The following is a 15,417-nucleotide window of genomic DNA, read 5'->3' on the forward strand; positions in this document are numbered from 1 at the left end:
TTCACAAAATCTATTCCAGTCTGGAGCAACAGGCCCGGAGCCCTTTACCTGACTTCCTTCTCCGGCCCAGTTAAGCTTTGCCTTTTTATATTAGCTTGATTATTTCTTTCAGGTGAAGCCTTCCTTGGACCAACTCCTTTCCACACCCACCTCCCCCAACATACATCTATACACACAGGAAAAATCCTTCTTGTTAGCAATGTTCAGAGCACCATATTTCTTTTCTCAGTAGCATTTTCTGTGGAGGTCACCTGGGCCTCCGGCGATACGGAAGACCCTAGTGAAAGCCTTTTGCTAGCAGCTGTCTGCCTCAGATATATACCTCCTAGGATGTAGATCGTGTTGCAGAAGTCAGCTTCCAGCTAGCCTGCTTGCCCATTGCTCCCTTGTAGCACATGGCAGCAGTAGCCAGCTTACAGAGATGAGGTTAAATGAAATTAGAAGAAAGTTAGAGACCCGAGGCTTGGGTTCTCATCTCCCCAGGTGGAGATTTTAGCTTCTGTTTCCTTTCTGCTCCTAATGACTCCTCTGATATCTCTGCTTCTCATACAAACTCTTGGCCTCCTCTTTTAAGCAATCTAATTCTACTTATCTCGTCCAGAGTACAGCACATCCATTTCCAAATGGGAATGCAACTCCTTCAACATCAGGTTCCCCCACCTAAGGCCACGTACAGTGCCCTGGATAACATGGCAGACGGTTCCTCAGCATATCACCCTGCTCTGCTGAGCCTCCGCCATCTGATGGATCCCTGCAGCCAAGACACCCTAAGTTTCCCGACAGGTCGCCAATCTTAGGGCCAATGCAGTGCCCCTGTCCAGCATGAAGCAGTTGCAGAAAGTGAGACCTTTGCCCAAATGTCATTGTTGATCTGTCAAGAGGGAATGTGAAAGTCACCCAGATGTCTGCCAATAAGGAAGCCCCTAGTGAAAACCCCCAGCAACGAGAAACATCACTAGTGACAGAAAAGCCTCATCAGGCTTCCCACGATTCGTCTCATGACATTTTATCACAGTTATGATTTATACTTACTTGATGAATGTCTACCTAACAAGACTGAGTTCCTAGAGAGTAGTGAGATTTTTCTCCTCACTGTTCCCTCTGCATCTACTTAAGTTCCCGGCACAGGACAGGTGCTCAACTGATTTTTATAGAACAGCTGCATGGACTATTTTCCACACCAAAAAAAAAATGGCAAAACTTAGGGATCAGATACCCTGTTAAATTGTCAAAGAGCAGAAACGTGTGCAGCTTGACCTTGGGGGTACAGTTGGAGGAAAAAATCAGCAGTCCCTTCGCTCCCCAAAAAGGACACTCAATTCACTGAATATTAACTGCTGTCTTACCCGCTTGTCCCCGTACTAGGTTATATGCTCTTTATGGGTGGAGATCAGGTTTGCCAAATTCACCTCAACATCTTAGGTCCCTGACATTTAGAAAGCACTTATTAAATGTTAGCAGATGGGCAGAACTTCGGAAAAACAGAAATAATCTAAACTTCTAGAAACAGGGAGTTTCTAGCTAATGTTTGCCTTGCTCCTTCAAGTTCCCTGCCTTCTTCATGTTTCCCCAAATTCACCACAGTTGCCAATGCTTTCATTAGACAGGTGAGGAAAGTAAGGCCTACAGAGAGTAAATGCCCTGCACAGCATCACACAGCAGACTTTGAGGCAGAGAAGAAATTAGAACTCAATATTTGGGACCAGCACTATGGCATAGCAAGTAAAGCCACAGCCTGCAATGCCAGCATCCCATATGGGTGCCAGTCCAAGTCTCGGCTGCTCCACTTCCAATCCAGCACTCTGCTATGACCTGAGAAAGCAGTAGAAGATGGCCCAAGTGCTTGGGCCCCTGCACCTGTATGGGAGACCTGGAAAAAGCTCCTGGCTCCTGGGTTCAGAACTGCACAGCTCCAGCCATTGTGGCCATCTGGGGTTGTGAACCAGTAGATGGAATATTCTCTCTCTCTCTCTCTCTCTCTCCCCCTCTGACTCTCTGTAACTCTGCCTTTCAAATACATAAATAAATCTAAAAAAAAAAAAAGAATTCAATCTTCCTGACTCCAATCTGTTTCTCTTTCCTTTGCATTAACAAATAATTCTCTCAGCTGGGAAGCTTCTGAGGCACACGTGGGCTCCATTTAGGGAAGCTGGCCCAAAACAGAAGGCTCATCAGCATGAGGCTGAGCAAACTCTGTGAAAACTCACGTTAACAAACTGCTACAAGAATTCTAAATTCAGAATATACTCTTCTTAGAACAACAACAAAAAATACAGTGAATGAATCGTATTCATCAAGAAATAGTTGCAACAGACTCTCTTTAAGGAAACCCTAATATTATACCTAAAGGCAAAATGTTAGGCAAGAAGGTAGACATCAGCCTATGTGTGAAAGGGACTGAATGGGAAAGGAATGTAGTAGCCTCAGAAATGTGCCTTGGAAGCTGGCCAGGGTTTTACACACCAATCTCCTGCCAATACTCCATGTAGCTGTGTGGGAGGTTTCGGCCTTCCCCAGTGAAACACCCTAGGAGAGTCTTCCCTGCCAGGCCTGTGCCAAGGGGCCTACACAGTCTGATAATCTTGGGGACAAAACCTTGAAATGCACTTCATACCCAGGAAGCCCTGTTTCCAGAAGGGGGAAGGGGAGTGAGTAATGGTGGGGAGAAATGGACCCGTACCCCTACAAGCCCTGGTCTGAATGCAGATTGGGCACTCTCTCTCCAGTCCATCTGAAGAGACGCTCATGCATCCTCACGCATGCACTACTTCATTCAGCTTTGCTACCTTGCTTATTGCTGCTCTCCGTCTCATGTCTAAAATACTTTTTCTTACGGGAAGACAAAGACCTCTATTTCAGCCATCTCTATTAGCAAATATATATATAAACAACGTCTGTTGAAAATATTTTATTATAAACATAGACACCTCCTAATACATTTTGCAAATATACATTTTCTTTCTTTGCCTAAGTTTTTATAAACATGATCTCTCAGGCACAACAGTTCTTCCCTTGATGGTCATTCATGTATTTAGTAAGTGCCAAGTGTGCTACCCAGTGTCAGATGTTCTGAAAAGTGCTGGGTGACTAAACACAAAGTAGAGAAAAAGGCACAGCCCCATATCTCAGGAGGATCACAATCTGGTAGATGGTTTCCTTTATTTTGGATGTCTCTATTTTAACATTTGTATTTCCATTTTGTAAGACATATTTTGTTTCTTGCCATATAAGTATTTAGAAAATAGCCTACAGGTCCAACATAAAGTAGATAATTAAAATAATTACTTAGATAAAATAGGATTAATATGCTACTTTTAGTTTTAAATAACCAAATGACATGAAAAAGGATGCCATGACCTAAAGTTATTTAGGTAACAATTTTAATGTTTTACTGTGTGACTTCTGAAAGACCTGGAATATTTTAATAAAAAGAGTATCTCTCTTTATCTGGTATAAATATGTAAATAAATATTTGTCTTATTTGAAAGCAGTCCTTGAGCCATGGCTGAAAGTGAATATTATTCAGAATTCCATGACCAAATCTACAGTCCTCACCTTTGGTCTTTGTCTTCTGTCTTTAGTGATTATGATGTTTTCTTAGAGGGATATGCCCATCTGAATACTCAGGGCAAAATCCAAATTATTTCTTTGGAAATTTGTCTATAATTCATTTATGATAGGCATTCCCATTGATTTATCTGTGTTAATTTATGATTACCATAATGCTCCTACTGAATTCTATGTTCATACTATTTTATACTTTTTAGTAAAGATGATTCAGTAATTACATAAATGTGATTTACCTTTATCCCTGTGTAAAGTTTCCTCATAAATATATTTTAAAATATTCTAACTCTCATTGACAAACCCTGCATCCTGTTTTGGTGTGGGAAATATACAACATTGCTTCCGCATAGCACTGAAGAATCAGGTGATCCCTGGAGGTACTCAATTGTACTATAACAATTCTTCATTGTGGAGCCTGCCACGCATAGTCACACAGATACTGCACATTCAAAGTTAACTTCCTGAAGCTTGTTCACAGAACTAAGCTTTGCCCTGAAACCTCTCCTCCCTGCACCTCCAGATTTCTGGAAGTATTATTGTCCCAAACACTCTCCAGGATTTAAATAGCAATTTTAAAAAGATGCTTAACACCACAGCAGGGAATTTGTTGGCATGACTCGAACAATTCGCTTACTCCAGATGCTGTATTCAAACTGTATGGGTCCATTGAAGAAATAGATATAACCTACAAGAAAAAGATCAGAAAGAAAATGTCAAAGTATGAAAGTAATAAGGTTTTACTCCATATAGTATTAAAGGTCCAGTCTATTAGATCACTTCTTATAAACATTGCAAACTTTCTCTTTAAACACTACTAATGTTTGAGTGTATGCCTTATAGGTTTTTGTTTTTTGAAATGTTTAAATATTTCAGTTTTCCTAAATTGTTACATGGAATTGTCTTCCCATGAGTGTCAGTTTTGATGCTTGAATTACTGATATGTGTTATGTTAGGAATAATATCTCTCCTCATAATTAAAGCAAAAACTAAATGACTCCCCCTCTACCTACCCCCAATTTGAATTCCAGCAATATCCTTTGCATCTTGGCATCCTTGGACATAATTTAAGGTAATGTGTATGATTTAATATTCCTTATTTATAAAATTAGCAGTCACTAAGTAAAATTCTCATTTATTCTAAGCATTTTGTTCCTTGTTTGCTATCTATGTTAAGTATTCATACTGGAATGATTAATTCCTTACATCATATGTAGATTAGCATATCTAAGTCCTCAATAAGAGTCTTTTGTATGTAAGAGATTTAAGAGGATACAAAAGCCCTCCTTTATGATTAATGCAATGTAACTGGTTACCATTTTTCTCGTAGACAGCATCTACTTTGTCACCAATTCCTGGGAATTCCTCTTCTATCAGTCTAGGGTAGTCTTGGTCCATGGTATGATTAGTGTCATCATAGCTATTTAATAAGAAAAAGAAACCCTTAAGTAGATTATATTTCTTTAAAATTACCTTAGAATAATGCAATGGATATAATGTTACCTTCCAAAATTGACAAGAGTTTTAAAACTTTAAGTTCATTTTAAAAATCCATAGCATTTTAAAATTAGAAATTACAATACTGGGGGTAAAAGGGGATGCTTGATGAGTCTGTTGATTTGCCTAAAGGCCATCTCTGTCAAGGTAGCTACAAGCTCATTCCCATCTCACAAATTATGTATAAGTTACAAAAGTATGTAATTGGGAAAGTATTCTTATAATGAAATGAATACATGTTTATACATTGAATAATTACTTACTGCTCTCCCACTAAGTGTAAAAAAACTTTCAAAGTACAAGAATGGATAAAAAAAAATATTTAAGGTTTAATTTCTGTACTAAAACCATTACAAGGGTATATGGTAACACTAAAATAGGAAGAGAAGCATAGCTCTCTTCTTCCATAACTGCATATAGCATACTCCTTCTCCCCTGCCCACACCTACACCCTGGCCAACCAAACACATAATGAGATTAACCTAGGAAAACAAACTCCCATGTGGTACTGCTGTTAAATTTTTTTTAAATGTTTGAGATATGTTAGAATAAGTAAAAGGTAAGAACAGCTGAAGTATCCAGAAAGCTAAGACATGTATACACATAACTGCAACACCAGGCAATCAAAGTTAAGCCTCCTGACAGAGTAAACATGATAGGTCATGGGAGAGAATTAAAAGGGGAGACAAATTGTAAATAAGGAAACAAAAAAAAAAAAGATTTTGTAGATAAAATGGTATTTCAAATGATCTCTAAACAAGTAAATTTTCAAGAGGAAGAGTTGCAGAAAAATAACACTCAGCAAAGAAAGTTTCCTACAAGGTGAAAGAATGTAAAAACACAGCATGTTTGAGATACGGTGAGCAATCCACCTCGCTTCTTATGTAGTGCAGGGAATGAAACACAGTCCAGGCACAAGCTGGCAGGAATTTTTAGAGGGTATAAATGTCCTGGTCAGAAACAAGTTGAAAGGCAAAGGTGATACATACAGGGCTATGTGTGTGAGTGTGCACGTGCACCTGTGTGTGTGACTGTATACGTAGGATGGAGTGAAGCTTCCCTTTTGAACTTTTCAAGGGTTGGGTATCTATGAAATATGCTCATCTCCAGTTATAGACATTGATCCAGGCTTCTCAATGGCACTGATGTCAGTGACCACTGAATCTCTACATATGTTTTAAATATTCCAGCTGCACATACTCTTCAGAAAGCCTGCGTTTATAAGCTATGGGGCTCTGAGTTTCCCGGTCATCCTCCTCAGTGGATTAGCTGACTCTGCAGATACTGGGCCTTGTTCAACCAACATTTCCTTTTGTCTTCTCTGAGCACAGGAGATGGGGCAACATGTACATTAGGAGAAGGTGACCAGAAAGAGAATACAGAGGAAATAATATTAGGAATGAAGGTTCCAGAGCAGAAGAGATGGTTTTGCCATGGTTGAGGTACAACAGATGGCCAAGAAGGAAAGAATGACTGAGCAGAGGTGAGCATTACATGGGTACATGTGTCTTTTGAGAGTTTGAAATGTCTCTGAGGGGCTGCCTGCAGGAGTTGACACAGAACAAAAACAAAAGCAAAGGACGGGTGTGACATTTAAAATAAAGTGTGAGATAATAACTGAGTGACAGCTGTTTGACGCCGTCGTTGCCCTGATGACGCAGCACGGGTCAGGAAGCATTGCTGCCATACCTCCAGACTTGGTTTCCGGAGAAGAAGAGGGTCTTGCCCGTGTCTTCAAAATGAACAGCTGCACTTATCTTCTTAACCTCTCTTGGGAATCCCAGTTCAGATAACTTTTGGGGATAACCTTCCAGAATGTCATAGCCATTAAGAGCCCAAAATTTTTTACCTGGAATAAATGATAGAAAGTTTGATTATCCAAGAGAATCTATTAGGACTCACATATGTAGATATTTATTTAAATAAAGATTCATTTAGGACATTTAGAAGAACAATTTTTAGTGTTTGTAGTCACCGTATTTGTGAAACAGAAATGACTATACTTTAAAAAAAATTAATAGGATTTAAAATCCTATTTCTAAGTTTAAACATAGACAATCAAATATCACAATTTTTTTTTTTTACCTCTGATGGTTAAGTTTGGAACTGGGCAAAAAAATACTTTAAAATTTCCTCATGGGGGGGGGAGTGTTTGGCCTAGCAGTTAAAAGTCTGGTTAGGATGTCCACATCCCCTCTCTAGCATTCCTGGGTCCAATATCCAGCTATGACTCCTGACTCTAGCTTCCTGTTAATACAGCCCTTGGGAGGCAGGTGTTATGGCTCAAGTAATAGAGACCTGGGTGAAGTTCCTGACTCCTGGCATTGCCCCTTCATCCCAGCTGATTCACGCATTTGGGAAGTGAACCAGAAAATGGGATCTCTCTCTCTCTCTCTCTCTCTCTGTCTCTCTCTCTCCCTCTTTCTCTGTAACTCTTCTATTCAAATAAATAAATAAATCTTTTTTTAAAAAAATAGGGGATATCTGGTAGGATGGTTTCAGATGCTTCCTGGCTTCCATTTGCCATATTTAGTTCTTTATTTTGATATATTTTTGGTAATGACCTTTTTACTAAGTCTTTAGTAGTGTCAAGGTTCATCCTTGCCTTCTACCCTGCTCCTGTAGGAGGCCTCACCTGTGGAAGGCTTACCTCTAAAGATGAAGATGAGATCACGGGCAGGGTGCTCGTAGGCAGCATCAATGCGGTTGGGAAGCTCTGGCCAAAAGGACTTCGTTAAAAACAGCTCTGCATCCACCTGCTGAGGATGCAGACGCCAGAAGAATCTAGTATAAAAGTAACAATGCAGAGTTTCCTGTCATATTTTAAGTGCAATATTTCCATCCTGCTAGACACCTCTTTACACATCAGTCCAGATAAAGGAGACACAACCCTTGCCCAGCACTTGTGTCGGGGAGAAAAATCCCTTTCCCAGTTATGAAACTGTGGTTCTCTGAACTCCAGCCCAAGGCATTCAAGCTTGCAATCTTACAAACCCTTTATGAAGGCTCTAAGTCCTTTTTGGTTTGGGATCATGCTTTGTTCAATTTTGCATATCATGTATGTCAAGAAGATGTATGAGACACTGTGTTGGAGTCCAGAAACAAAACACAAGCTACACAAACTCTATCTTCCATGTTCTTATGGACTGAGGAAAAAGCTACATGAGAAAATACGTGGAGAACAGTAGATTAGAGCTCTAGGAGGGAATGCTATTGGATCAAGGATAAAGGAGAAATCAGCTGATGGATGAATGAAAAAATAAGCTTTTAAGAGCCATGTAGATATTGAAAATTTCCCTCAGGAAGTTTGCCTGGAGGTTTTGGCACTTGGAAGATACAGCTTCACAAATATTTGCCACATGGAATTGTACCTGTCTTTGAAGATCATTGTTTCTCCCCGGAGACTGGTAATGGCATCAAGGGATAAGGAAGGATCACATTTGTCTGGTGTTTTGGGGTGTTTAGGGTTGGGGTCTTCATCTCCTGGACCTGCAGTCATAAAAAGAATTTAAGAAGTTACTAACATGATCTTTCCGATGACCCCTGTTGCAGCACGAAAGACTGATCCTGCTCATAGAAAACAGGAAGGGATTGCCTCCAGGAAGGGCAGTAAATCCTGCAGCTCCTCCCGAATGGTACACATACCCTATAATCCAACTTCCTTCCTCCAGGCTCACCCAGGGCTTGCAGGGGGACTACTCCTCTGTTTCCATCCTTTAAGATCCCTTGATGGGGCCAGTGCTGCAGCGTAGAGGGATGCATTGCTGGCATCCCATATGGATGTGGTTCGAGTCCTGGCTGTTCCACTTCCCATCTAGTTCCCTGCTAATGTGCTTGTTCAAGCAGCAGCAGATGGCTCAAGTCCTTGGGCCCCTGCCACCCATGTGGGAGACCAAAAAGAAGCTCCTGGCTCCTGGCTTTGGATTGGCTCTGCTCTGGCTATTGCAGCCATTTGGGGAGTGAACCAGAAAATGGAAGATCTCTCTCTCTCTCTCTCTCTCTCTCTCTCTCTGTTTCTCCCTCTCTTTGTAAACTCAGCCTTTCAAATAAAGAAAGAAATTGTTTCAAAAAGTCCCCTGAGATTCTTTGGGACTATAGGTTTCTAGAGGTTGATGACAGAGTGGGGAAGCAGGCCGGCACGGCGGCTCACTAGGCTAATCGTGGCGCCGGCACCCCAGGTTCCAGTCCCGGTTGGGACGCCAGCCATAGCGGCCATTTTGGGGGTGAACCAATGGAAGGAAGACCTTTCTCTCTGTCTCTCCCTCACTGTCTAACTCTGCCTGTCAAATCCTCTGAGAAAAATTCCTCCATGCTTTGTACAACCTATTGACAAGTGGCTCTTGAGAAACACGTTCCTCTTAAATTCACTTCTGGTGGCACATGGGCCCTGTAGAACCATCACCTTCACTCCTTCTTTATTTCGCCAGCTGTCCTCATCAGCTGATGTTGCTTCTCCAGTAGGCCGCAGTGCAGCTTGATCTCAGTGGCAAGCCAGGCCACCAGCAATTCTGATGTGACTTACCACCTCTTTATAACTTTTCCACCAGTTCACAAGAGTGCAGATGGGTGCGTGCACAATACTGCTCTTCTGCTATCTGGTTCATATTAGTTCTACCATCAGTTTCTTGGTCACCAGATTGCAGAAATAAGAATTACAAAATAAATCAGAAAATCCCCTAGGCCATATTCAAATGACTCCCCTTCCTTACACTAGCTGCTGCAGTAGATTTTAAATCCAGGAGAAACAGTGGGTGGCATGGCAAGTTTTCTGAACTATTTGCTCCAGAAGTGTTTATACTGATGACTGAGCTGTGGTTTTACCTCTATTCATGGCCAGTAGTCTATAAAGAAATGTTTGGATTGAGGTTTAATAATGTTGTAAATATTATTTAAAATTTGGAAGAAAAAATGAGGAAGAATTTCTTACACTGCCAGTGTAGATGTCATTTAAAATTTACCACAGGCCACATGGCGGTTTCCTGGTAGCCAGTTGGAGTGGTTGAATAATACCCAGAATTTATAAATGCTGGTTAGCATCTCACTTTCACCATCAACTGTGTTACTATAAACACAGTGTTTAAGCCCTGTAAGTCTTAGTTTCTTCACTGGTTAAATGGAAAATAAAATATTTTCCTTTCGTATATCTGTGGTGTTTTGAGGATATCAAATGCACCTTGTAATATATAAAATACAAATGCAAGAAGCAATATTTTCCCCAAACTTTGGCTATTGTGATGTTTTCTACTTAAACAAGTAGTTTGATTTGGAAAGAAAAATGGATTTTTTTTTCAGGTTTTAATAAGGAAATTAGGGGAGCAGCTTTAGTAGTGATAAATTCAGTAGTAATTTAGGAAATAAGGGGATTATCTCTTTTGCTGAGATACCTGCTTTGACAGGAAGGAGTCTTCAACATGTTTATGGAAATGTATAATATGAAAAATATGCATGGATATCTAATTTTTTTCACTAAAACAAACACCTTTTAATTCCATTTCCATAAACTTTTAAAGTTTGCTCATACTCTGTTTTAATAACCAAGAAAGCATAGAGTTACCATAGAGAGACTGGATTCCTTGCACATCATCATCAGGAAGCATAAAGTGACTCTTGCCGGTGTAGGTGTAGATGGGAAACATGAGTGCTCCTGGGTCCTTGGAGTGGTCAAGCCCTAAGGAATGGCCAAACTCATGGGCAGCAACGAGAAACAAGTTGTAGCCTATAAGAAGAAAAGAAATCATGAGAAAACACCTTTTTTTTCCATCTGTTTGGTATGTTTCTTTCTTAGCTACTTACTTTTTCTCTTTTTTCATTATCCTGCTTTTTAAAATTAATATTCAATTGACTGGAATGTCAGCAGGTTGCTGCTCTTACATGATTAGTAATCAATAAGGATCTTACTGAGATGATGCTAAAAATCCTGATTTGCTCTTTCAATTCTCATGTCAGGCAATGATAGTGAACAGAGTTACTCTAAATGAAGAGGGAGAAAACCACACAGGTATCCTTACCTGTGATATAATATCAGAATACAAATATAAAAATTGTTACTTTTCCCTCCAAAGACCAAATGGAGGTATTGTAGTTGAGGCATTGATCATTTACCACTCAGTTTTATTCTTTGGAAAAACTGACCTTTTATTTAAATGAATCACAAAACAGCTGTCTGTGAGGACTATCTCTGGTCTTCATAACTAAATACCTGGAGCTTCAGAGTTAAGCCCTAATTCCAACATTGGCTCCCCAGACCCCCTCCAAATTAACATTCTCATTTACTTTGAGCCTAGAATATTCAACTACTAAATGAATTCATCCAACACCCTGTTTCATTGAATTCTTTTAACTATGGAGTACTTTCAAAAGTTCTTGGAAAATGTAATTAAAAGATAAACTGATGAAATCTTTACTTAATATATACTAAATCAATCTTCTGTATATAAAGATAATTGAAAATGAATCTTGATGTGAATGGAATGGGAGAGGGAGCAGGAGATGGGAGGGGTGCAAGTAGGAGGGAAATTATGGGGGGGAAGCCATTGTAATCCATCAACTACTTTAGAAATTTATATTTACTAAATAAAAAAATTAAATTAAAAAAAGATAAGCTTGTTTTGCTGCAAAATAATTTTGAAATCCATGATCATGTTTAAAATCCATACATTTTCCAAGAAATTGTTGAAGACCCCTTCTATGTCTGCATTTCAAAAAAAATTTGCATCAAAATAAAAGTCTTTTAATTTTATTTTTTATGAACTTTTTGAAATAACCCTGCACAATCTTCATCTTTTCTTGTCTCATGTTGTTTGGGGGAAAACATTATATTGATTTCATAGAGTGTTATATATAAAATGGGTGATATAAGCAAGATTGAAGCAAATAATTCATATAATGTAGATCAGGAGTTTGAATTTATGCCTCAATATCTCTAACAAGGCAAAAAATGTTTCAATTCATGTCCAATTCATTTATGATCCATAGATTCAGCCCTAACAGTTTTTGGATATACATATATAGTTATAACAAACTGTACTTCCAAAAAGTAATCGCCAGCAACAATACCTTGCATGACAAACATGACATTTTGGTACAACTCCAAAGTTAGTTAGTATTCCTCAAACCACAATGATAAACTAAGTGGATTTTGTTCATTTTTCATGATTAACATTGATTTATAGAAATGTCATTTATAAAGACTAACAACAATGAGGTAAACTTTTATTAGAAAATGTAATTAAATACCAAATAAAATTCACTTTTCACTTACTTTCCAATTATTATATTCACTGTCTGAACTAACATTCAATAAATTATCTCCATATACCCGATATTACCTTTGGAACTACTTGTCCAAGTTTCATCATCATCAAAATGGGCGTCTCCTCCATAATTTGGTCCAGGAGGAAAAGCGTGAGCCAGAAGACCAGAAGGTCCATCAAATGGGTAGAAGTCGCCATGTTCTACACACAAAAGTGATAGTTAGGAATTGTAATGAATGCAAGTAGTATTCTAGCACAATATTTGTTGTTGCTGAATTTTTTGTTGAATGATGTAAAAAGTAATGAATGAATGAAATGAGGAATAAAACATAGAACAAATTAAGGTTCAAAAATGACTTTCATTTAAAAAAAATCATCTATTATTTTTCACTTTATGTTTCTGTGTGGGAGCAAACTGTTGAAATCCTTACTTAATGTATACTAAGCTGATCTTCTGTATATTAAGATAATCGAAAATGAATCTTGATGTGACTGGAAGGGGAGAGGGAGTGGGAAAGGGGAGGGTTGTGGGTGGGAGGGACGGTATGGGGGGGAAGCCATTGTAATTCATAAATCGTACTTTGGAAATTTATATTCATTAAATAAAAGTTAAAAAAAATGACTTTGCCTCATTACCTTTAGTTCCAAAAGAGATCATGATATCAGCAGTGCCATTGTGAATTCTGGTAAAATTCAGAGGTGTCACATCAGACCAAACCTTGAAAGCTTTTTTGAAGGCCTTTTCAACTTCAGAATGAGTCAAATCAGGGGTATAATTCACAATCCTATTCAACAAAGAAAGGTTCAATTAAAATTTTGGAATTCATAATATTTTTTCTTGGAATGTTGCTTTTCAACTCAAAATGTAATAGCTTCTTTAAAAGCTCTACTAGGGGCCGGCACTGTGGCATGGTGTGTAAAGCTACCACCTGCAGTGCCAGGCATCCCCTATGGGAGCTACTTTGAGTCCTGGCTGCTCCACTTCTGATCCAGCTCTCTGCTATGGCCTGGGAAAGCAGTAGATGATGGCCTAAGTTCTTGGGCCCCTGCACCCATGTGGAGGACCTGGAAGAAGCTCCTGACTCCTGGTTTTAGACAGACCCAGCTCCAGCCATTGTGGCCATTTGGTAAATGAACCATCAGATGGAAGACCTCTCTCTCTGTCTCTCTCTGCCTCTGCCTCTCTGTAACTCTGCCTTTCAAATAAATAAATAAATAAATCTTTTTAAAAAATAAAAGTTCTACTAGATGAAGAATCCATTAATCATGATACCATCTAAGGATAAAAGGTCAATAATCCAGTCAGATACTTAAATATATCTGACAATTTAGTATTTTAAATTTTAAATATTCAGATGCTTAAAATAATTTATTTTGCCAGTTTACATTTAATTATATTGATAATAGCTCAAATAAATGGAATAGCTCTGGGAAGTTCTCTCCATCTTCATCACTGATGTAATAAATAAATGTACCTGACACCTTACATTCACAAATTTTCTCAAACTCACTTACACATCTATTTGGGTTTCATTTCCAAAAGAACTGGCTTGAGGTGTTCACCAAAAAGTAATTCTGGTTTAACATAACAACAATTGATAACATGAGACATTCTCAGTAACAGTACTAAAACTATTCCTTGCACTTACTTAACTTCCAACTAAATATTTAACATATTTAATATTAGACTGAGTTGTTTAAGAAAAAAATCTAACAAATATTAAAGTAGCATAGTGTGTGAGTTACCTGTAGGTTAAATTTGTTTGGGACCATTTGAGTGTTCGAGGAAAGACGTTGTATTCACCCACATCAGGGACCCCGCATCTCGGTTGTTTCATGATAGCTAAGGTGTTATCATCAAGTTTGCCTGTCACCTCTAAGCCGAAAAAAGACTGCATTTCTCGGAGCCTGTCAACCATGGAGCCCGCTGCATTCTTCTTCAGGATTCCCGCAGGATTCAGAGGATGGTAGTATGATCTCAGGTAGCTCTAGAAAAGACAGCAAAGTGACCTGCTTTTCAAAAAGAAGGGGATGTGTGAGTTGCACTGCATCATCGGGATGGAAAGGCAAGATACTCTACCTCTGCAAACTGGAAGTCTTCCTCGGACAAATCATCATCCTCGTTACTGTTGAGGAGGGGCAGGGACCAGCAATGAGTCCAGCTCAAGAGGAGGCAGGCGGCCAGGACACCTGGCTGCATCTTGAATGGCCGTGCCTGGAGACTGCTGCCTCTCCCCAGACAAGTGCCTTTACTTTTATAGGTCTGCCATGTGAGTCATCACTTGGGAATAGGCTTCCGCTTCCTAGTCAGTTGAAGGTAAACATGCTTACTTAGCAACTTTTGTCCCTCCCAAGTGTGGTTTGTGGTAGAATTTGAGGGAAACATAAAATAAGGGCATCTCTTATTTCAACAGGGTCTCAAACCCCATCTGGCAAAATAAACGACCTCAGCATATTTATGGGTACTGTGGGAAGAAGCATAGAGTAGTAAAATTTTCACTTTGCTTAGCAAAAATATCTTTTTTCCTGTTCTAGGAAAGCAGAGACTTTCACTTTTTTTGCATAATAAGAATATCAAAATGATATGTGTACGCCCATCAGGATAAATCTGGTCCTGCTTCCAGAATGTTTGTAGCCTCATGAGTTCTAAACTACATTCTCTGTAAAGAAGCTATAGAGGGAAATATTGTACTTGCCTAGGAGCCACAGAATTAGATGAGAAACAAGATTGATGGTGCCAGGGTACTGTAGCATGTTCATAGGACTGGAATCCTGTGGATGGAATTTAAGGGCACTGGCAGGATCTCTCAGTGAATATGGAGTCCCACATGAATTGCATAGGTCCAGGTAGAAAGCATTACACTGGAATTCAGCAACTATAATGGTTGGCATATGTTGAGGGATTACTCCACACTGTATTTGAAATGCACTATCTCATTTAATTCTTAACATAACTAGTGCCATCTTACATGTTAAACTGATCATTTAAATTGTATAACTAATCATGTGCGTAGGAATAAGTGTCAAAGGGATCACATAAATAAGATCAAGTGTCTGGTAATAACAATAGATAGAATTAAAATGGAGAGAATGTTCCAACATG

General features: G+C 39.1%; 1 protein-coding gene across 1 annotated transcript; it reads right to left on the bottom strand.

The window, feature by feature from the left end:
* Positions 1–3,140: 3,140 nt before the first annotated feature.
* MMP13 (matrix metallopeptidase 13) lies at positions 3,141–15,179 on the bottom strand. Its single transcript, NM_001082037.1, is given in 10 exon segments — positions 3,141–4,252; positions 4,881–4,984; positions 6,751–6,910; positions 7,712–7,845; positions 8,433–8,550; positions 10,616–10,777; positions 12,390–12,515; positions 12,951–13,099; positions 14,061–14,302; positions 14,395–15,179. Coding segments are annotated over 10 exon segments (1,416 nt in total). The 5' UTR covers positions 14,515–15,179; the 3' UTR covers positions 3,141–4,151.
* Positions 15,180–15,417: the final 238 nt, after the last annotated feature.

Source organism: Oryctolagus cuniculus, chromosome 1 (assembly GCF_964237555.1).
Source record: "Oryctolagus cuniculus chromosome 1, mOryCun1.1, whole genome shotgun sequence".
Classification (NCBI taxonomy): domain Eukaryota; kingdom Metazoa; phylum Chordata; class Mammalia; order Lagomorpha; family Leporidae; genus Oryctolagus; species Oryctolagus cuniculus.